Source organism: Thalassophryne amazonica, chromosome 4, assembly GCF_902500255.1.
Source record: "Thalassophryne amazonica chromosome 4, fThaAma1.1, whole genome shotgun sequence".
Lineage (NCBI taxonomy): Eukaryota > Metazoa > Chordata > Actinopteri > Batrachoidiformes > Batrachoididae > Thalassophryne > Thalassophryne amazonica.
The window spans coordinates 58,039,425-58,064,392 of record NC_047106.1 but is presented as its reverse complement, the minus strand read 5'-3'; the positions used below and the strand labels follow the sequence as shown (position 1 = coordinate 58,064,392).

Here is a 24,968-nt window from a genome sequence, read left to right as displayed (position 1 = left end):
GAGGAGTGGAGGAATTCCGTGCATTGCAGCGGTGCCGCATGGCGCAAAGCAACGCCGTGATGAAGCCCTACAGGACATGTTCTGGCATGTCCAGGCTCATCCACAATTTCTCGGTTAGTCACACGACTGAAAACCCACCGACAGCCATCTGAAAGCCATCTCAAAGCTGTCCTGTGAGACCAACACGGAGGTGGTTTTGTGCCGCGCCATGAGCAGCACGGTGACGCATCCGTCCGCTTTTCTTTCCATGAAAAAAACTCCTGTAACAGTGGAATGTGCCTAAAAAGTACTGATGTCCATGTCTTCTGCCATTTTTGTGTAAGTCAGATGACGTCCCAGATCAACAAAGCCTTCACGCTGGAAATGATCTGGTTGATTCAGCCTGTCGATCGGCGCTCGGAGCGCGGCGTGCTCTCAGCAGCTGTGGGTGGTCTTTAAACCGGCTGGAGCTCTCCTTAATCTGTGTAATCCCCATAAAATCGTCCCTCAAAGCCATCTGAATTTTCCGAATGGTGTCCATCTGGAGATCTCTCACAGTTTCTGGAAAAAAATTGATGCAGCAAAGCTCCAAATCATTCAGACATTTATTCACAATAAAAATCCGACGAGAGGGGTGGACCACTGCTCACACAAAGCCTGCTCACAGGCGAATGACGCAACTGACAGGCGTGAAAAAACTCCCGCATGCGCACGAAGGTTCAAGCTTGGCTGATGCAATCACACGTGATTCAAATCCATATGGTTTTTGCAAAAAAATAAGGACTGTTAAAACCTTTTTAAAGACGGCCTACAGCGGCGGAGGGCGCGCGGCGCGCCGAGCGGCCATCGGCAGGCTGGATCGACCAGATCATTTCTAAACTGAATGCCGTGTTGATCCGGGACATCATGTGACTACCACAGAAATGGCAACAGAGCTGGACATAGCACTTTTGCGGCACATTCCACTGTTACAGGAGATTTTGTAATGAAAGACGTGCGGAGGATTTCGTGCGTCGGCACAAAGCAGCTCAGGACGCGCAGCAAAAAAACACCTCCGTGTTGGAAGTCTCACAGGACATGTTGTGGCATGTCCAGCTGTTACACAATTTCTCGGATACTCACTCGACTGAAAGCCATCGAAAGCCGTCTGAATCTTCTGAATGGTTTCCAACACAGAGGTGTTTTTATTTATTTATTTTTTTGCTGCACGTCCTGAGCTGCTTCGTGCCGACGCGCGAAATCCGCCGCACGTCTTTCATTACAAAATCTCCTGTAACAGTGGAATGTGCCGCAAAAGTGCTATGTCCAGCTCTGTTGCCATTTCTGTGGTAGTCACATGATGTCCCGGCTCAACACAGCGTTCAGTTTAGAAATGATCTGGTCGATCCAGCCCGTCGAATGCCCGCTCGGCGCGCCGCGCGCCCTCCGCCGCTGTGGGCCGTCTTTAAAAAGGTTTTAACACTCCATAATCCCCGTGACACCGACAGAATCTTCACCGATATACAACTGAATCTATTGAATGGTTTCCAACTGCCTGTCTCTAACAGTTTCTGAAAAAAATTTCATGGAGAAAAGCGGCAGTCTCTCAGCAAGTTCTCCGACAAAAGAATTCTGACGGGAGGGGTGGACCAGTGCTCACTCAAAGCCTGCCCACAGGTGAATGACGCAACCGACAGGCGTGGAAAAACTCACGCATGCGCACAAAGGTTCAAGCTTGGCTGATGCAATCACACGTGATTCAAATCCATATAGTTTTTGAAAAAACAAAAAGGTCCGTTACTTTTTGGACAGACCTCGTTTATATATATTTATATATACATACATATATATATATATACGAGGTCTGTCAATAAAGTAACGGTCCTTTTTATTTTTTTCAAAAACTATATAGATTTCATTCATATATTTTTACGTCAGACATGCTTGAACCCTCGTGCGCATGCGTTAGTTTTTCCAGGCCTGTCGGTGACGTCATTCGCCTGTGAGCACGCCTTGGGAAGGAGTGGTCCCGCCCCCTCGTTGGATTTTCATTGTCTGGAAATGGCGGAATGAAAAAGACTTTTTTTGGTGGTTTCCAGGTGCCAGTCTCTAACAGCTTCTGAAAAAATTCTGATGGAAAAAAGTCCTTTTCATTCCGCCATTTCCAGACAATGAAAATCCGACAAGGGGGCGGGACCACTCCTTCCCAAGGCGTGCTCACAGGTGAATGACGTCACCGACAGGTGTGGAAAAAATCACGCATGCGCACGAGGGTTCAAGCATGTCTGACGTAAAAACATATGAATGAAATCCATATAGTTTTTGAAAAAAATAAAAAGGACCGTTACTTTATTGACAGACCTCGTGTATATATATATATATATATATATATACACACATATACAAGGTCTATTAGAAAATATCCGACCTTATTATTTTTTTCAAAAACTATATGGATTTGAATCACGTGCAATTACATCAGACAAGCTTGAACCCTCGTGCGCATGCGTGAGTTTTTTCACGCCTGTTGGTTGCGTCATTCGCCTGTGGGCAGGCTTTGAGTGAGCACTGGTCCACCCCTCCTGTCGGAATTCCTTTGTCTGAGAACTTCCTGAGAGACTGGTACTTTGCTTGATCAAAATTTGTTCAGAAACTGTAAGGCACATCCAAATGGACACCATTCGAGAAATTCAAACGGTTTTCGGTGAAAATTTTAACGGCTGATGAGAGATTAAGGAGTGTTACTATCGCTTTAAGGATAGCCCACAGCACCGGATGGCACGCCGCACCCCGAGCCGCCGTCGTCAGCATGTTTCGAGCTGAAAACTTCCAAATTTAAGCCTCTGTTGACCCAGGATGTCGTGAGAGAGCAGAGAAGTTTCAGAAGAGGTCGGGATCAGCAGTTTATGCGGACATTCCACTGTTAAAGGAGATTTTGTAATGAAAGACGTGCGGACAGATTCGCGCGTCGGCACGCAGCCGCTCATCGCACGGCGCCACAGAAAAACACCTCCGTGTTGATAACCATTCGTAAGATTCAGGTGGTTTTCGATGGCTTTCAGTCGAGTGAATATCCGAGAAATTGTTTAACAGCTGGGCATGTTCAAACTTGTCCTCCAACGGAGGTGTTTTGCTGTGGTGCCGCTCCATGAGCGGCTGGGTGCCGATGCGCGAATCCGTCCGCAGCCTGTCGATCAGCGCTCGGAGCGCGGCGCACTCTCAGCAGCTGTGGGCGGTCTTTAAACCGGCTGGAGCACTCCTTAATCTGTGTAATCCCCATAAAATCGTCCCTGAAAGCCATCTGAATTTTCTGAATGGTGTCCACCTGGAGGTCTCTCACAGTTTCTGGAAAAAATTGATGCAGCAAAGCTCCAAATCGTTCAGACATTTATTCGCAATAAAAATCCAACGAGAGGGGTGGACCACTGCTCACACAAAGCCTGCCCACAGGAGAATGTTGCAACCGACAGGCGTGAAAAAACTCACTGATGCGCACGAAGGTTCAAGCTTGGCTGATACAATCACACGTGATTCAAATCCATATGGTTTTTGCAAAAAATAAAAAGGTCGGATACTTTTCTAACAGACTTATGTATGTGTGTGTGTATATATATATATATATATATATATATGTATATATGTGTGTGTGTGTGTGTGTGTGTGTGTGTGTGTGTGTGTGTGTGTGTGTGTGTGTGTGTATGTATGTCAAGAGAGAGAGAGATTTGTTCAATTATTTATTTATTGAACCCCATTCCACAGAGCATCAGAGGGAGTAAAATGGGCATGGCTAAAATGGGAATGATGCTGAAATGGCAGTCCTGGTTGACGTTCATTTGTATAGATTAGAAATATCAGGTTTCTGGACATATCTGGCTTGGTCTTATGGTGGAACTTCACCATAATGCTCCTATGATGACATCCTGATGCCACTGTTGTACAATGTTTGCACATCACAATGGCTCCCAGGCTCCCTAGGAGCTGATGTTCTTAGCACACAGTATTCAAGGATGTGTACACAATCCTGTTTTTCAAATTTTGTTTTACCTTCAGTTCAAGTGAAAGACGTTATAGCTACAATTACCTGCAGGTGGAAATAGAAACCTGCTATTAGGGGTCAGTAAACTGTATATGGGCAGGGGTGGTGGCCACGAGGTTACTTCAACTTTTATTACAATCCCAAAGGAAATTGACTTGCAGCAGGCATCATGATATCGCACAGAAGACATAAAAACAAGCAATAAAAGAATACAGAAATTTCCATAACACAAAGACAAATATACTCCTACCATGCTGAACCAAAACTAAACATGTAACACTACAATATGTGCTAAATCCCCTTGTTTCCAGAGCAGAAGGTTCCCAGTTCAAGGCCACCCCTGCACATTCTCCATAATGTGGAGTTGCGTCAGGAAGGACATCCTGCGTAAAACATGTCAAATCAACATTTGGCTTCACCTCTGATCTGTTAAAGAAATGAACTTATTTTTTGCAGCATGCTGAGAAATGAGTGTCCTGTTGTGTTGCAGTCATGGACCTTTATTCGTATCACATTACACCCTTTGGAGATAAGCTTCAGTCTTACGGAACACATCAGTATGGAAAACATTCAGGAAAACATTAGTTATGTAACTCATGAAATTAACTCCAGATATTTATCTGCTGACTTGTCAGTGAAATATTGAAGGAAGAAGCAAAAAACTAAGTGGAGCTCACTCATGTCCCTGACCCCACAAAAATAAGCCCTCCGTTCACAAACTGGCGTCGGCAGGATGTGGGTAGTCACAGAACATCCTTAAATGCACCTGTGACTTCGGGACAAAGTAAAAAATGATGGGGAAATATATACAAACATATGTCCTCCGGTCACAAGCGTTTGTGACTGGAGGACTTTTGTGGCTGGAACGATGGTGTGATCGAACCCCGGACTGCTGGAACTAAAGACCAGAACTCTGCCAGGTCGGCCAAAGGGGAATTCCCCACTAGCCAAGCTAACAGGAACATCTTTTCAATCTGGACTTCACCTTGCTACACACATACCAATCTAATGAAATCTGCAATGTGCAATAAAGAAGAATTATCTTGCAAAATCAACACACCTGCCATGATATTCTCTTTGGAGAATGTTCTTGGACAAAGCACACTCAGTAAAGCCTTTAATTTTATTTTATTCATTTTTTTAATGTCCGTATTTGGCATGTGCCGCCATGGAAATTCAGCACATTATATTATGAATATTTGTTTGCAACACAATGACACATTTAGTTGTGAAACTTGCATTGCCCCTCTCCTAGTCACATTGACTATATGGGCCTAACTTGAAAAGAATCACTTGAATAGTTTTTGTAAAATCTAACAGAATAATTTAATAGTTCGAAAATTCCACATTGTGTAAAAGTGTATGTGTGTACATAAATTCACTCTATCTGACGGCATAAATTATATATCCCAAATCTGAATAATTATTGGCAGCGTTGTGGCTTAGTGGTTCCTACTGTTGCCTCAAAGTGAGAGAGTCCCAGTTTTGCTTCCGACCTGGTCCTTTTCTGTGTGGAATTTGCATGTTCTCACTTTCTTTGCAAGGGTTCTTTCCATGTGCTTCACAGCATTAGGTAACTCTAATTGACCCGATGTGTGAATGTGTGTGTATCCTGCCACAGACTAGTGTGTCCAGGGTGTACCCCGCCTCACTGGGCCTCTTGTCCAAAGACACCTGGAACTGGAATAAGCAGGTTCAGAAAATGGATGATAATGAATGCATGAATCAACAATATCACCAGGGCAAAATGTGACAGACAGATGGAATTCCTTGCTATAACCGTATATGTACCCTGACCCCTTTTCTATTGGTGGTATAATAACAGATGTAATACCAGAACAACTGCCAGTTGTCAAATGACATTTTGTCCCTTAGAATTTTGGAATGTATATCCAACACCATTCAAAACCCTCAAAAGTTTCAATCAGCACAAAAAGCTCCGAAACATCTTGTGCTTCCACCTGCAATATCCTAAAATAAAATTTTGTAAAATGCCAATAGATAGATAGCTAGTGAAGGAAAGTTGGCTCAAGCAGAATGTACAAAACTGTCAACAGTCCAGTAATAATTTGAGGAACTTGTAAGAGCTTCCAAATTAGGTTCTTGCAAACTTGTTATTTTTCTCAGTGGATGGCATTTTTCTCAAAGAATATGGTGCATTCATTTTTGTTTGAGTCTATCTCTTAATGGGCTCAGATGAGCCTTAATAAAGCAGGTAGCGTAGTCCCAGTCAACCCACATCTAAATGGCGGGGTAGACCCTGGACAGGCTGCCAGTCTAACACCCGAGGACTTATTTCTTCTAAAGCTGAATGATTTGTTTTACATTGCAATGAATGGATGTCAGATGTTCTTGATCATTTGGCGATTTCAGAAGAAAAACCATATGAAGATTTGTGTTAAATCATGAATTATGATTCTATTTCAACTGAGTGAATGATGTTGTGCATTTGTTCAGCCACACAGATGCAACATGGGCATGCGTGCGCTTGTCTTTTCTGGACGTTTCTTTTGAATGTGCACTTGTATGCATGAACTGAAGATAAAACACAGCACAGACTCTTGAGATGTGCAGTTTCATTGTAGCAGTTTTCTTCTGTGCACGCCATTGCATTGCAGTGCTTCTGGAAAACTCACATTTTTCTGTTATTAAAACACATTTTATAAATTGTAGCAATAACCTGGGGGAGTAGTGACAAGCTGCTAAACATTTCCACAGCTGTGCACAGAGTACAGTGAGAAATGACGATTCAGAGTCTCAAACACTTGACCTTTCAGTAGGAATACCACATTCTTGTCAAGTAAATACAGTTTTTGGTGCACACTACGATTAATTTAACGTTCCAACACATTGTCCAGCAAACGTTGTAAACTGTCAGCATCCACTGGGAACCGATCCAAAGACCAACGTGCCTACTGACAGATCCTTATTTTTTATGTCTGTGGTTCATTTGTTTCCATGCAAATGTGACACACATGAACATTGTAAGTGGCACACAGTAAACTGGAGCTGCAACTAATAATTATTGTCATATTCTAATAATCTGTCCATTATTGTCCCTATTAATCAATTAGTTGTTTGGTACATAAAATGTCAGAAAATGGTTCAAAATGTTTATTTGTGTTTCCCAAAGCTCAAGATGACATTGTCAATTCAATTTATTTCATTTATATAGTGCCAAATCACAGCAAAGTCGCCTCAAGGCACTTCACACAAGTAAGGTCTAACCTTACCAACCCCTAGAGCAAGCACACAGGCCACAGTGGTAAGGAAAATGTCCCTCTGATGATTTGAGGAAGAAACCTCAAGCAGACCAGACTCAAAGGGGTGACCGTCGGCTTGGAGCATGCTACCAACACACTTGATAATACAAATATACAAGAACGTTTGGGAGTCTATGAAAAATACATTTATTTTAGTACTATAGATGACCTCCAGCAATTTTTAAGAAAGCTGCATTATACTGAATCAGTTCATTAGTTCATTGAGCCTACATTTTTTACCCTGCATGCCGGCGAATCGACAAAGCAGGGTATTCTAATCAGTTGTGTGTGTGTGTGTGTGTGTGTGTGTGTGTGTGTGTGTGTGTGTGTGTGTGTGTGTGTGTGTGCGTGTGTGCGCGCACGCACATGCATGCGTGCGTGCAGGATAACTAAAAAATCAAAAAATGGCTGGATGGATTTTTAACAAATGTAGTGGGAACATTACTTGGGCAGATATGTTAAGATGATTAACCTTTGGATTGGTTCGGACAAAGGCCAGTGTCATGGTCAACAAAAATATGGTGCAAAAACATATAAAAACTTTGCAGCGAAGAGGGCTACAGAGAAATATTTATGATTGATTGACCTAAGTGGTGTCTTGATGAATTCATAACAGGAAGTCATGTTTGTTGAGAGTGCGTAGCATTTGCGTCAGCGCTCTGATGTTTTCATATATTTTGAAGTCGGTACTGTGAGAGTCACGTTCTTTGACTTCTCCAGTGTGTTCAACACCATCCGTCCTGACCTTTTCAGTGATAAGCTACTTGACATGAAGATGGAGGCTCCATTGGCTGCCTGTATTACCAACTACAGGTAGCCCATGGTATATGAAGCTTTGGGACGTTACATCTGACACCATCAGGAGCAACACAGGAGCAGCACAGGGGCACCACAGGGAACGGTCCTGTCTCCCTTCCTGTTCACACTCTACACCTGCGGGCATTTTTGGATGACTCTGCCATTGTGGGCTGCATCAGCAGTGACCAGGAGGCTGTGGTGGACAGGAGTGTGGTGGACAGTTTGTGGAGTGGTGTGGACTCAACCACCTGCAGATCAATGTATCTAAGACGAAGGAGCTGATGGTGGACTTCAGAAGACGGAAGACCCATCCGAACCCAGTTACCATCAATGAACAGAGGTGGACACTGGACGACTTGGTGTACCAAGTACCTTGGTGTCCACATAGACAACAAACTGGACTGGACTGTAAACACAGATGCTGGGTATAAGAAAAGTCAGAGCCAACTGTACTTCCTCAGGAGGCTTAGATCTTTCAATGTCTGCAAAAATATGTTGCAGATGTTTTATCACTCAGTGGTCTCCAGCATCATCTTCTACGCTGTAGTGTTCTGGGGCAGCAGGCTGAAGGCATCTGACATGAACAGACTCAACAAGCTCTTCAGGAGATCTGGCTCTGTCCTGGGGGTGGAGCTGGAGTCTGTGGTGGAGGTGTCAGAGAGGAGGATGCTGAAGAAGCTGCTCAGCATCCTGGACAACACCTCCCACCCCCTACATGCCACACTGACGTCCTGCCAGAGCACCTTCAGTCATAGACTGAGACCACCGAGGTGCATCACAGAACGCCACAGGAGGTCTTTCCTACCTGTGGCAGTCAGACTGTACAATTCCTCCCCCTTCTGCAGGATGAATACATAATGAACAGACTTATTCAGTTATTCAGAGTTATGCACAATATTCTCAAACAACTTGTGCAATATATCTTCAAGTCATTTCACATAAATATATTGTACTTGTAAAAAAAATTGATTGATTGATAGATTTCTATTTAATACTAACACTTTCTGTAATTGTGCATTTAATTAATCATTGTGTGTTTTTGAGCTGTTATAATGACCTTGACCTTTGCTTCAACTGTTACTCATCTAGAGACATTCCTATCAAAATGTCAAAAATCTTCTTCCATGTTTCTTAGTTATTTTGTAGACAGACACCACTGATGTGCTGGGTAATAAAATTCATTATATTATATAACAATGTTGGCCTTTTTAAATTAATTTTTATCATAAAAAGCACATCAGTAAATGATCGCCAGTTATATCAACACCCGGGATATCAAGACATTTTATGAAAATCCCTTTTTGCTTCAGTAAAGTGCATCACGGTGCCAGAATGTCAACACTTAAATTAAAAACCGTGCCTCTGAAGTGAAAGCACTTTGTAGTTACACTAAATGCAAATATAGCCAATATAGAAACAGAAGAGGAATCAAAGGTTAATGGCAGGCAGGAAAAGTCAAATCACTTTGTTGCCAGAGACCCCCATTTACCCTGAAACCCCCCCATCCCACAAACTCCAGACTGATCATTCCTGTGCTGTTCATCTGCATGCCTGCACAGCCCCATTCCACTATATCTATTTGACAGTAAATATAGTTTTGCCCATTTGTCTATTTGATTCCTTCACTTCTTACAAAAGTATTTTTCCTTTTCTTTTTATTGTTGTTCATGCACCAATTACTTCTTACAGGAGTATTTTCTTTTACTGCTTTTTATGCATCAATGACACCAGATCAAATTCCTTGTATGTGACAACTTACTTAGCAATAAATTTGATTCTGATTCTGATTGGACAAATGTAAGACATTTCATAAGAGATACATCTTCTGACTGAACGATGGAAGAAATGTGAAGAAGTGAGAAAACTCCAGCAAGGCTTTGTAGTGCAGCAGGTAACAGCATATTGACAGTGGAATCCTTCAAATGATGATGCAGGCACCAACTTCAGCAAAAATACACTTTAGACATTACTCTTTGAAAAAACAGACGAGCCACTTGAATTTTCAATAGGCGGCCAGGGAGGGGTCAGTTGAAGAATTACACAGGGGTCACAATTTTAAAATGCTCCAATTATATTGAAAACTATCCCACATTATTTGTCTGAACATAAAGATTAACTAGTCGTAGATTAACTATCTACGACTAAATGTTATGGAGTTATGGGGTAAAAACAGCAAGAATAGTGACAAAGGTCAGTTTCAGTTTGTACAGGGGCCAAAAGTTAAAGTTGCTCCAGTTTTGGTAAAAAGTGATGCATATTATTGGTTGAGTTAATAGGGTTTCAAAAAGCAATCGGTTGCACCATGTATCATGCTTAGTTATCATGTTATGGGGTGACATATGTCACATGTCATAGAATCCAATAGACGTAGACCTTGTTTGACCTTTACTTTGGAGACCAAACATTCAACACAGTCAAAACTATTCCATTTATTAATCCTATTAGCTCAACCAATAATTTGCACCACTTTTTACCAAAACTGGAGTAACTTTATCTTGTGACTCCTGTACAAACTGAAATTGACCTTCGTCACTATTCTTGCTGTTTTCACCCCATAACTCCATAACATTCAGTCATAGCTAGTCCAAACTACACATTTTTGGAATCTTTATGTTCAAACAAACAATGTGGTGTAGTTTTCAATGTGATTGGAGCATTTTAAATTTCTGACCCCTACCTGGCTGGCTATTGACAATTCAAGTGCCCAGTCAGTTTTTTTTTTTTTTCAAAAGAGTAATGTCTAAGTAGTATATGTGCCAAATTTGGTGCTTGCATCACCATTTGAAAGATTGTTTCGGTTATCTGTTGCACTATTACTTGTGTTTGAGTATGTGAGAATATACAGTGAAGAAAATAAGTATTTGAACACCCTGCGATTTTGCAAGTTCTCCCACTTAGAAATCATGGAGGGGTCTGAAATTTTCATCTTAGGTGCATGTCCACTGTGAGAGACATAATCTAAAAAGAAAAAAAAAAAATCCAGAAATCACAATGTATGATTTTTTAATAATGTGTTTGTATGTTACTGCTGCAAATAAGTATTTGAACACCTGTGAAAATCAATGTTAATATTTGGTACAGTAGCCTTTGTTTGCAGTTACAGAGGTCAAATGTTTCCTGTAGTTTTTCACCAGGTTTGCACACACTGCAGCAGGGATTTTGGTCCACTGATCCATATAGATCTTCTCCAAATCTTTCAGGTTTGGAGTTTCAGCTCCCTCCAAAGATTTTCTATTGAGTTCAGGTCTGGAGATTGGCCAGGCCACTCCAGGACCTTGAAATGCTTCTTACAGAGCCCCTCCTTAGTTGCCCTGGCTGTGTGTTTGGGGTCATTGTCATGCTGGAAGACCCAGCCATGACCCATCTTCAATGCTCTTACTGAGGGAAGGAGGTTGTTTGCCAAAATCTGGCAATACATGACCCCATCCATCCTCCCTTCAATACGGCGCAGTCGTCCTGTCCCCTTCGCAGAAGAGCACCCCAGAGTGTGATGTTTCCACCCCCATGCTTCACGGTTGGGATGGTTTTGTTGGAGTTGTTCTCATCCTCTAAACATGGTAAGTGGAGTTGATTCCAAAAAGCTCTATTCTGGTCTCATCTGACCACATGACCTTCTCCCATGCCTCCTCTGGATCATCTAGATGGTCACTGGTGAACTTCAAACGGGCCTGGACATGTGCTGGCTTGAGCAGGGGGAACCTTGCTGCCCTGCAGGATTTTAAACCATGACATCATCATGTGTTACTAGTGTAATCTTTGTGACTGTGGTCCCAGCTCTCTTCAGGTCATTGACCAGGTCCTCCTGTGTAGTTATGAGCTTTCTCAGAATCACCCTTACCCCACAAAGTGAGATCTTACATGGAATCCCAGACCGAGGGAGATTGACAGTCATCTTGTGTTTCTTCCACTTTCTAATAAATAATCATAACAGTTGTTGTTTTCTACCAAGCTGTTTTCCTGTTGTCCTGTAGTCCATCCCAGCCTTGTGCAGGTCTACAGTTTTGTCCCTGGTGTCCTTAGACAGCTCTTTGGTCTTGCTATGGTGGATAGGTTGGAATGTGATTGATTGGGTGTGTGAACAGGTGTCCTTTATACAGGTAACAAGTTCAAACAGGTGCAATTAATACAGGTAAAGAGTGCAGAATAAGAGGGCTTCTTAAAGAAAAGTTAACAGGTCTGTGTGAGCCAGAATTCTTGCTGGTTGGTCGGTGATCAAATACTTATTTGCAGCAGTAACATACAAATAAATTATAAAAAAAAAAAATCATACATTGTGATTGTTTTTTTAGATTATGTCTCTCACAGTGGACATGCACCTAAGATGAAAATTTCAGACCCCTCCATTATTTCTAAGTGGGAGAACTTGCAAAATCGCGGGGTGTTCAAATACTTATTTTCCTCACTGTAGCTTGCGTGCACGAAACTCCTCAAATGTACAAGTTAATGTGTTTACCTTCATGTAAATTCTTCCACTAAACCTCCTATATGTGAACAAACTGTGTAAATATCTTCTGCACGCATCCATATTTCCACCTCTGCAGATGTACGCACGCCTGCATGTCTTTGAACGCAGCATGTGTATAAGCACACACACGTGTGTGTGTGTGTGTGTGTGTGTGTGTGTGTGTGTGTGTGTGTGTGTGTGTGTGTGTGTGTGTGTGTGTGTGTGTGTGTGTGTGTGTGAATGAATGTGTGTGTGCGTGTACCAGTGAGTGAGAGAGGGACTACATGGGAGGGAGAAATGAGAGCGGTTTGAGAGCTGAATGGGCAAACGGCGAGTCCTGATGTGCTGCCTGCTGTTTCTCTGGCAAGTTTTTGCACTTCCACAGGATTCTCAAAGTTGGGAGCTGAACCCCCTGCTGCTGTTCGTGTGTGTTTAACCGCTGCCACAGGTTACCTTTGTCCTCATTTTTCATCTCAAAAGGTAAAGTATAAGGTGTGTGTGTGTGTGTGTGTGTGTGTGTGTGTGTGTGTGTGTGTGTGTGTGTGTGTGTGTGTGTGTGTGTGTGTGTGTGTGTGTGTGTGTGTGTGTGCGCACATATAGATGAGGTGGTTATGGCTATGAGGATCTTTATGTTGCACATGAAATCTGGCAACTAAAACTTTGTGGAAAGTTTAAGTAGACTAACCAAAGGTGCAACCTACGGGTCGAGTGTGTGTGTACGTTTTGATTTTAGATTTCTATTTTAAGTTTGCTTTTGTAACCTTGATGTTATCATCTTCCTCTTACACTGAAGTGAATGTGTTGTTTAAAGAAGTGTCCTCAGCAATGACTGGAAACCTCGAAGTGTATAATCATTCTGCAGGGCCACATCTGCATTCACACATAAGGAGAAACTAGATTTCAAACTTTACTTGATTGATGTTGCACATTTTTTTGCAGTCTACCCTAATGCATGCGCACATGCATGTGAAATGCGGTATTTCTATAACACAAAAAAAGTAGTTCCCATAGTTTGTCTTCCTTAACCAGCTATTGGGAGGCGAAGTGACATCTGTTAGGGTTTGTTTTCTGAGCTGCGACAAATGGTATTGGAGAACATATGTTTTGATGACATCACTTTGAGTTGAACTTTCTGTAAGTTCAAACTGCCAAAACATCACTGATCGCCTGACGACTGAATGTTTGACGTGAAACAGAAAGTATTGTTGTGTTTTCGGCCTCCTAATTGTTTTTTTGTTTGTTTGTTTTTTGGTAGAAATTAAAAATGCATTTTTGTGGTTAAATCTTATTTGTTCACTTAATTTATTTATTTATTTATTTATTTATTTGGTTTTTTGAGTGATTCTGAGCTCCTTGCAGACAGATGTTGGACACTGGAGCTGTGCAAAACTGCTGGACAGTTCGTCTTAATTAAGATAATGGTGTTCCAAGTAAACTCAGTTTTCCTGGATTCTGGTGTTTATTTGTAATTGAAATAACTTGAGATAATTTGACCCATAACTGCCAAGCATGCTGTGATGATATTTTAGACAATATGCTGACTGTTAGTGTAGCACTTTGAAAGATTCAAAACATATCAACAATGTAATATGTTTTTTATTCACAACTGATGATTTTCTTTACTGAAGAGTTTAAGTTTTGTCTTCTGGAACAGCTGCAGAACAATGTGTACTTTTGAGGGTGAATGAGGTAAAGTTTGAATCACACTTTTTGAACCTCAGCTCACTGACACAATGTACAAGAAGCAGGATGACAGTGTGTTGTTAATGACAGAAACCTGGTCTTATTTGGGAAATTCTTTCAGCTTCTCTTTTTTTTCACTTACATCACCACAGCAAATCTGATATGGATCTGCATGTTGTTTTGGCACAGGTTTTACTCCAGATGTCATTCCTGACACAACATTATACTGAGAAAATGGTCTTGAATCAGAACCTTCTTCTCTGCAAACAAGTGCACAAAACCACACTACGCCAAGAAACATTGTCTTATTTAGTTTGTGAAAAATTACACTTTGAGAAATTTAAATACAACTAAAGCTAATTGTATTTAATTATGCATATATGAAATTGTGTTGTTTAACCGTATTGAAATATTGTCAATCCAGTTTAAGTTGAAATTGTCCAATTTTGAATACAGTCAGATCAGATATGTGATTTAGTTGTTTAAAAAAAATGTACAAATTTTCTCTTTTCAATCCTCATACTTTAAAGGGATTTTGTAAAGAAACAAACTATTCCAAACACAGTGTTGTCCATCCTGTAACAAAATACGTGGTTGGCAAATGGTAATACTGAAATTAATTACTATAAATAATCTAATTGATATAAGTCGTCGTCCCACTGGAGGAGACGTGATTTGGACGTCTTCATCTGGAAATGGAGAATTCTCATCATGGGTTTTGGGATTTGATCATTAGGACATCAGTAGCCATCTCAGTTGGTCCATCTCTGCCTTTCTCAAGATTATTTTTTTAAATAATGTAGTTTTTAGGTTACCAAGCAAAGTGTAAAATAATCTGTTAACTTGATGCAATTTTTTGGTGTACTTTAATATGTGGACATACATTGATTCCTAAACAGTTTGGCAAATGTATATTTGGTTATTGTGAGTATTTTCTGAGTTGTTGGTGGGGCAGAAAGAAAAAAAAAGTTAAATCTGCTGAAACGTCTTAACAGCACATTTTAGGTTCTCCAATCTTATTTTTCTTTCATTCAAAAATTTCTCGTGTGTGTGTGTGTGTGTATATATATATTACTCTAATCTCTCTCAATTACGAGGTCTATTAGAAAAGTATCCGACCTTATTATTTTTTTCAAAAACCATATGGATTTGAATCACTTGTGATTACATCAGACATGCTTGAACCCTCGTGGGCATGCGAGAGTTTTTTCACGCCTGTCGGTTACGTCATTCGCCTGTGGGCAGTCTTTGAGTGAGGAGTCGCCCACCCTCTCGTTGTTTTTTTCATTGTTTAGGAATGGCTCAGAGACTGCTGCTTTGTTTGATCAAAATTTTTTCAAAACTCTAAGGCACAACTGAGTGGACACCATTCGATAAATTCAGCTGGTTTTCGGTAAAAATTTTAACGGCTGATGAGAGATTTTGGTCTGGTAGTGTCGCCGTAAGGACGGCCCACTGTGCCTGACGGCAATCTGCGCTTCGAGGCGGCAGCGTCTCGCCATTTGAAATTGAAAACTTCCACATTTCAGGCTCTGTTGACCCAGGAAGTCGTCAGAGAACTTTCAGAAGAAGTCGGCATGACGAGTTTATTCGGACATTCCATTGTTAATGGACATTTTGTAATGAAAGGACGTGCGGGCAGAGTCGCATGTCGGCCGGACCCGACCGCGGGGGGTCGCGACAGGAAAAACACCTCCGTTGGAAACCTTAACGGGCAAGTTGGAACATGCCCAAGCTGTTAAACAATTTCTCAGTTACTCACTTGGTGAAAGCCATCAAAAGCCGGCTGAATTTTACAAATGGTTTTCAACACGGAGGTGTTTTTCCTGTCGCGGCGCACACAGATTCGCCGAGTCGTCACGGAAACGACTCTGCGAATTTACGCGCACGTCTTTCATTACAAAATGTCCTTAAACAATGGAATGTCCGCATAAAGTCCTCATGCCGGCCTCTTCTGAATCTTCTCTGTTCTCTCACGACGTCCTGGGTGAATTAAGCCTTAAATTAGGATGTTTTCAGGTCGAAACAGGCCGACGACGGCGCCTGGAAGCGCTGCGCGACGTCCCGCTCCGTGGGAAATCCTTACACTGACAGAAACACCCCATAATCTCTCATCAGCCGTTAAACTTTTCACCGAAAACCAGCTTAATTTCTCAAATAGTGTCCACTCGGATAATCCTCACAGGTCCAGAAAAAATGTTGATAAAGCAACGCGCGCCGTCTCGAGCAGCGTGTGAAACAAAGGAATTCAGCCGAGACATCTCACTCAAGGCCTGCCCACAGGGAAATGACGTCACCGACACGCGTGAAAAAACTCATGCATGCGCACGAGGGTTCAAGCATGATTGGTGGAATCGCACGTCATTCAAATCCATATAGTTAAAAACAAAATAAATAAAAGGGTCGGTTTATTGTCTAATAGACCTTGTATGTGATCAGATAAGGAACAAAACAGGTTATGCAACTGGGAGATACCGTGGAATGACAAACAGGAGTGAAGCAGACATGTGTCAGCACATGTTCTGCCAAACGACAACGTTCTATATTTGCACTTTTAATTATATTTCATACCGCTGTAGCTTTTTTTTAAATTAAAATTTCTAAAATGGCACTCAGTGGAACACAGGCCCAAAACACAAGTTATTCTCTTTGAATGTATGACATAATTAAACCCTGTTGGTGTCCAGATTATTGCATAATATTTAATTAATTATATGGTACCTTCCAGTTCAGACAATTTCAAGTTTCATTTCTGTTATAAAATCTTAAAGGTTTCTGTTATTTAAAATATGATTATTATTATTATTATTATTATTATTAATGTATCATATTTTAATAATCCCATATTCAAATGCTTCTTTGTAAAAGAGTCAATCACCAAGATGTGTCATTCCAAACCCCATGTATGCAATAATGAATTTGAATGCCAGACAAATTATTTAATCCATTATTTAATTTGGCTGATGAGGCCATTTGCCGGCGGTTAGTGAGGACCCACTGAGGCACTGAGCTGTGTCACAGTGAGAGTAGCTGCTTGTACACTACCCTCACCGATTACACTGCTCGAAGTAGAGGTCCTCTACAAATCCCCAGCACCTGTCGAAACTCACTAAAACTGTTACGTTGTTGTATTCATGTTTTTTGTTGTTGAAAAGGTGGTTGCTCTGGCGAATTTTTTTCAGACAAAAGTGAGTGTCAGCAAAGAGATATGAACTCATGACTTTTGGGCTGAGAGTGAGACAGACAACCATTGTTGGTGGAAACAAGCACATGTCTGTGAAAATAAGATGAAAACACTCGAGTTTGCTCTCCAAAAAAAGTCCAAAATAGGTTTTGAGGACCACTGCTGCCCATGCTTATCCCCAGGTCCTGTAGTGTGAAGTACATGAGAGTCAACGGCTCCCCCTGGACAGAACACCAATCCGACTGACGCAGGTTACTTCCCAAGGCAAACTCAGTACCCATTTATAGTTGTGTGGACTGAGAAGATACAGATGAAGTGTCTTGTTCTAGGACAGACAGGCAGTGTGGTCAGTAAGTGAACCCAGATCTTATTTTCCCTTTCATATGGCTAGAATACTGACATACTATGTTACTCCGGTTTTTGCCCTTTTGAATTCATTATATTAGTAAAGAGAGCAGGCCGCGGCCTCAACTTTATCTAAAGTCTGGGTCTTGCTAGTGACAGCGATCACCTTAGTATTTCTTCTGTTTTTCTTGTTACTTAATGCTAACAAATTATACTGTACTTGTTCTCTTTCTGATGCCTGATTCTGTTTTTTCTCTCTTTCTCTCTGTTTGAGGTGTGGCTCCATCCAGAGATAGGTGTGGTGTCTGTTTCTGCAACCCTCCTGTCCTGCGCACCGGCAACATTTCCTGTATATTCGTTTTGTAAATTGTCTTGGTAGCATGGCCCAAGCAGAAGGTCACCCCTTTGAGTCTGGTCTGCTTGACATTTCTTCCTCAAATTATCAGAGGGAGTTTTTCCTTACCACTGTCACCTGTGTGCTTGGTCTCGGGGTTGGTAAGGTTAGACCTTACTTGTGTAAAGTGCCTTGAGGCAACTTTGTTGTGATTTGGTGCTATATAAATGAAAATAAATTGAAATTTAAAATATTGGTAGCTCCTTAACCCACTGATCTATCTGCTCTACAAAACAAAAACTAAAAAAACACAACTGTAGTTTCAAAATGTGCCCAAAATATATGACTGCCAATATGAACAAGTGACTTCAGCAAATAAATAAACAAGACCATAGTTGCTAAAAGCAAAAGACAAGGCAACAGAGAGCAAATACACGTGCTGCAGCAATCGAACCACTCACCAAGAACTCCCACTACGAAGTTTGGAAAAATCCACTCCTCCAGGAAATGTGATTTTGTCAGTTTATTAAAATAGGTTGTTTGAAATATTCCTCTCCTATATCAGTGTTTGTGGTATTGCTGGAACGCTCATCATCACCAGTAGCTTTGTTGTTTTCCCATATCAGTCATCGATTGATGTCCACATCTTTTTGAGATTCCCAATATTTTCTTCTGGCTTTTTTTTTTTTTTTTTTTTTTTTTTTTTACATTTCTGGACAGCATTGAAATGTGTGATGAAATATGAGTTGAGCTGTCATTTTTAGGACCTTATATATTTGTGCATAAAGATTAAATGGTCAGAACCCCTTACAAAAAGGTGGCAATGCATACAAACCAAAGATGAGACTGTACCATTTTTATGGTAAGACTTCCTATGTCTTGAACTATCCATGTGCCAAATTTGGTTGTTTGCTGTTGAGTGGTTGTGGAGATACACCGAACTGGTTGTGGGTATGGTGTTGGGGCTCGTTTTAGGGTTTGTGACCAGACCTGGTACCAAATCTCCATGGTCACTGCATGTACAAAAATAATCTCCTTAGGTTCAGTCCAATGTCACTGTGTGCCTGTAAATTAAATACAGATTCTCCCTCTGTGTGTTGCAGTTTATCCCATCAAGTGTCTCAAAGTGCAAGCAGTTTGGGGAGAAGATTCAAGATTCTTCCCATCTTTTTATTGGCCACATCCAGTTCCATAGGACCTTCTCTTCTTGTGTATCTTCCTTTTTCTGTCTCAGAAGATTGTTATTACTCCTTTCTCAAATATTTTCATCACATTTTAGTCCTTCACCACATCTGCAGTTCTTATCTCCACTTCTTTCATCCTCATTCCTTTTTGGGACCTCAGGTCTCCTCCTATTCCCCATTGTCTTCACCTGACACAACGTTCTGTTCTCCAGATAGTCACTGGCATCATTCGCTCACTCTCTTGTTCCCCTAATGGGCACCACATCAGACAGCAGTGCCACATTCCTGTCATCACCGTTAAGAATCTCTCTCCACCCCTAACCACGTTGTAACACCAACATTAGCACAATCCAGTGGAGACAAACAATATGATGATGACGAACATGTTGACAAAAGACAAAGGAGAGATTGAGGGGGCAAGGAACAAAGGGAGAAATGAGGTGGAGGGACAAGAAGAGACCCAGCAAGAAAATGGTCGCCTGATGATGCCTGATGGTCTTGCAGAGAGAGGACCAAAGGACCTGAACTTCAGCTCTAGCCAGCAGGTATCCAATGGCTTCACCACCTCCACACCTCAGAGCCCCAGGGAGGTGCCAGGAGATGGGGCTTGCTCTGGTCTAACGGGCTCTGGGCCTGGGGGTGGCACTGGTTCCTCTGTGCCACTGGGGGGTCTCAGGACTCTGGTGGTCCAACAAACCAGCCTAGAAAGACCAAGAGAGACTTGGAGCAAGAAGATGGACTTCCTGCTGTCTGTGATTGGCTATGCTGTGGATCTGGGAAATGTGTGGCGCTTCCCCTACATCTGCTACCAAAATGGAGGAGGTGAGGAAGGGAAAGGTGTGGGAAGGATGGGGCTGTTAAAATTAATTTCTGATTGATGTTTCCTTTGTTAGGCTCACACACACCCTTCATTAGATAAAATGTCAAAAAGGTTTTTGACTAAACATGTTGTATTGACCTGCAAACTGAAAAAACTGAGGAAGTTTATGATTGTGGTGTTTACTTCAGGATCTCCCACTGCAGATATTTCGGAGATTAATGATTGAAATTCAGTTTCTTAATTTAAACAAGTATTAAAATCACACTGAGATTTAAAATGTCATTTGCTGGCGAGACCTGACAAAGACGGCAGCACCGGAGATACAACAGTAATTACATAAAACCAATGAAGACACAATAAAATGGTAACTCTACCATTACAAGTCCGTTTTACTAAATTGTCATTTCTGTTATCTTACTGGACAGCAATAAGGTCTTGGTTTTGAGTTTGCATCTAAGCTGGGTTCTGTTCTAGATGGATTTTACACCACTGAAATTCATGAATAAGGCAGTTAAATCTTTGTTTTTGTTTTGTTTTTTTTTGGTTTGCCTATTGTGGCAGCATTGCTCATTGTGATTTTGCTGAACATCAAACAAGGATAAAAGAATTGGGGTTAAATGGGGACCTGATTACCCTAAAAAGATCAATAAAATGTACCACAAAACCCCATTCTCACTTTCTCACAGATATACATTGTAGAAGCTCGTGGTTTCAATCCTTGTCCTTACTTTGGAAAAGCTTGGATGGTCCAAGGGGGTGTTTGTGGTGATACTCAGTCATTGTGTCACAGTCTAGTATTTGACCTTGGCTGAATTTTCACTATAATCAAACATTTATTTTATCCTGAACTTTGATATATGTTTCCAATCCCTCACAATCCCTCGTAGCTCGTAACATTGTCATACATGCTGTAACATCAGTGGGATGTTTTCCATAGTTGCCACACTGTTTTGCTACAAACATGCTACTCTTGGTTTTGTACACATCACACGGTAAAAGCCCAGCACATTATGTCATCACAGCATGCACTTGGCTGGCACATTAAGTCATTCAAATCACATGCTAGATCATATTCATGGGCATTCATGATCTTCCCACATTGGTTTGACATGATAACAGACGGCATGTTTCCGGGATGCATAGCTGTGGAAGAGAGAATGGGACATAACACTTACCGTAACATGCCTTACTTTTTTTTAATTATCTTTTCTTGCCTTACACTATCCTTGCTTTATCTTAAGCTACTCAGACATAGAAGGTGTGTGTGTGACATGTTAGTGCCAACCACTGTGTAGTACTCTACTGCTGCGTGCGCGGCATTACCTGGCATTTAACGTAGCGTGTTTTCTGCTGCCTGGTCAATGTTTTAACAACTTTGTCCCTGTTTTCTTCCATTTTTGTCACGGCTCTGGTGCTTTCCAGACTGTCACACAGTTGGTGTGTGAGTGGTTTGATAAGGGGAGACCGCGCAGTGATTGAAGTGGAGTGGCAACTGTTATGAACATGAGGAAAACACTTGGCACACCCTGTCAAGTGGTGTCAACTGTGTGCCATTAGGTGATGTGATTGTGGCCTGTACTGAGCTGTTGGTGGCAGAAAGTGGCGAGTGCTACACGTGCCTCTAAACACCTAAACACCAAACGTACCTCTTCTGTGTGATTTGTCAGCTGTGTGACACAGCTGACAAAGGAAACACTGCTTCCAGAGAGCTGCCTCCACAATGACGGAACCTTTAAAAACCTATTTTGGAGAGACATCAGACTGTCTCGACCCAACTCACTGGAATTTAAAAGCACTTTTTAAAAATGCTTTGCGATATAGTAATAAAATAAAAATTCTGTTACACCTATATATTGATGCATTTTTAATCAGTTTTGATATCCTGAAGGTGATAATCATAATGGATCACAATGTCTTTAAAAGAAAAATTGTGGGACATGAGGTCCAAGCCTGTCAGGCATAACAACAAGAATGTGGTAGATTAGAGGTAATAAAAGAAGTAAAGTGCAGTTTTAGCTTCAGCATCGACTGTCACACATTGCCTCCAGGTACATGGATAAATAGAATGATCTTTGCTTCCTCATCATTTCAGCATCATAAATACCTAAATAACAAGGGTACAGAACTTTGAGGTACACTGCAGGTGACAAATACTGTTTGCCAGGAAAAGTATTTGACTACACTTCTAAACCATATGAAGCTTTGCCTCTTGATGAGGTCTCTGTGGTCCATCTGAGCTCCGTAACCACACAATCTGCACCGAACGGTAAACATGGCCTCTCTTTTTCACTGTTTTATTGAATTTGCAATAATAAAATCTTTGCAATTTCCTGTGTTCTGTGTGCAGCTCACGGAGTGAGGTAGAGATGGCGACTGGGAGACACTTGATAGAGGCAACAGTATTAATTGTGCTTTTTTATGAGAACACCTTAATAACCTGTCTTCCAGGCAGCTGCTCCATCAACCCTTATCTTTGCTTTCATGTCACAAAGAGAGACACAATCGCATGCGGACACACTGTTATGACAGCATAAACACGAACACGCACATGCACGTACAATAAGTTGATAAGCAGATGGGAAAAACGAAAGGCGCAGATAGACATGATCAAAATGGAGTATGTTATGTTGGAGAGATCTACCTGCTGTCCTGCGGCTCAGCTCTTCCTCAGTATTTGTCCTTTAATTTTCCTTTGGTTTATATTTGCATTTCACAAAGTAGAAATAATGAAGATATCTTCTTCCTCATTTGGCAAGAATAAAGGGAGCTTCACCATGGCAAGTTTAAAAACAAATTTCCCTGGACATTAAATGCAAACTCAAAAATTTTTATTGTTTTTTGGAGAATTATTTTTGCTCAGATAATGTACAGTACTTGACAAAAACTTTAGGCAGTCAAGCCCGATGTGATGAAAAGCTGCTAAATATTTAACAAGTAACATTCATCTTAACGGACACAAGGACCATGAGATTAGCAACAAAATGTGACAAGCAACTTGATATGTATTTTATTTTATGGTAAATGTGTGTATGTTAAAAAAATGCCAGCGCAGCCCAAAATATGACATTCACTGGCCGTCATCTATATCTGTCAGAACGGAACATTTCAGAGCAGAATATGCACTGATTCCTTCAATCCTAACTCAACCCTGCTAATCACAGGGATATTCATCAATATCATCAATATGAATATATGTCAATTAAAATCTGTGATGACTTTTCAACTTTAAAAATGCATTCATTTTTAACAGTCTCTTGCAATTAAGCAAAACATTTTGTACATAATCACATTTTTTTTCAGCTATTTAATTCATGAGTAATTAGTTGCTACTTATGTTTGGGGGGGTTGGGTTTTGCAACTTAATTGATTAGTTCTTTAATGAAATTCAGCAAATCTCACATTTAATTTTTACTAAAATAAAAATTGTTAAATAAAAATGTTTAAACATTTTAACTTTTATTTTTTTATCACCTTACCATGAGAGAAAATAAGTCTGATATAGGTTCTGAGGCCCACTGGTGTCTACGACTCCCCCGAGCAAGACACTACTCGGTCACAAGTTATGTTCCCAGTTAAATCCAGTACCCATTTACAGCTGGGTGGACTGAGACAGTTCAGCTGAAGTGTCTTGTCCAAGGACATGGGTGTCATGACCAAGAATCAAACCCAGGTCTATGTATTGGTAGCCCAACTCCTGATTCAATTGAGCTTACTGGTGCAGGAGAAGAAAAAGCAAAACATTTTTATTAAAATTCTAGAGTGCCTGAAATTTTTTTCACAGCAATGTACTTGCATTTCACAGAGTAGAAATAAGAGCTCTGCCTCATTGCTCACTGAGCACTGCAAAGCCAGTATTGCAAAATATTGTCATTTTGGCCAAATTTCTCTCAAGCACAATATATGTTCAACTGGGATTTTTGGAGGTCCTATTTTGGAGCATCCAGACTAATAGGCTAAGGACCAGCTTTTTCCACAGAGCTGTAGACTACATCACCACACCCCATCCCCCTCCCACAAACACAAACATTTAGCAAATGATATCAACATGTGCAAGAAATAATACAGTCTGTTTACATATCTAAATCGTACGTCACTAAGCATTAACCCCCTTAATAATTTATTAAGCACCTTTTTTGGTATTTTAAGAAGGTCTTGCCGTCCTGTGAAGCTGTTCATTGTTTTTTAAAGCTGCTGTTGTGTGGTTTTTTGTGTATAGCTGTTTGGAAAGTGCCGCCAAGTGAATGTTACACTTGCAGCACAGCTGGCAGTACCTTCCTGCCTGTTCCTTTCTGTGTGGAGCTTGCACGTTCTCTCCATGTTTGTGTGGGTTCCCTCCGGGTGTGCTGCTTGCCTCCCACTTCTAAAGACATGCAAGTTAGGTGAATTGGTGACATTAAATTGACCGTAGGTGCGAGTGAGAATGTGAATAATGTTTGTTTGCCTATATGTGTCCCTGCGATCAATTAGCACCCTGTCCACGATGTACCCCGTCTCTCTCCCAGTGACCGCTGGGATAGGCTTCAGCCCACTGTGATCCTTAATTGGAATAAGCAGGTTCATAAAATGAATGAATGAATGCTGCAGACATTACAGATGGCTCCAGTCTCATTCTGTAGTCCCGCGTACTTCTCACTGAATTTCCCTTTGTTCTCCCCACAGGTGCTTTTTTGTTGCCCTACCTATTGATGGCAGTATTCGGAGGTGTGCCTCTGTTCTACATGGAGCTGGCTCTCGGCCAGTTCCACCGGAGCGGCTGCATCTCCATCTGGAAGCACATCTGCCCCATCTTCAAAGGTAGTCGGGGAAATGGATGGAGAGCAGAACACAGGCATAAGTTAGTTAACAGCAACTGCAGGGAAAGAAAAGAGGAACACATGAGAGGCCGCTTCTCGCTAACAAGAAAATTGGCAGTGAGAGAA

General features: G+C 41.3%; 1 protein-coding gene across 1 annotated transcript in view; it reads left to right on the top strand.

The window, feature by feature from the left end:
• Nucleotides 1-24,968, top strand: part of slc6a4a (solute carrier family 6 member 4a) — a 103,438-nt gene that overhangs the window by 15,518 nt on the left and 62,952 nt on the right. Inside the window, exons 2-3 of the mRNA XM_034168763.1 lie at nt 19,149-20,051; nt 24,709-24,843. Coding sequence (XP_034024654.1) covers nt 19,598-20,051; nt 24,709-24,843 — 589 coding nt within the window. The 5' untranslated portion in view covers nt 19,149-19,597. The remainder of the gene's footprint in view (nt 1-19,148; nt 20,052-24,708; nt 24,844-24,968) is intronic.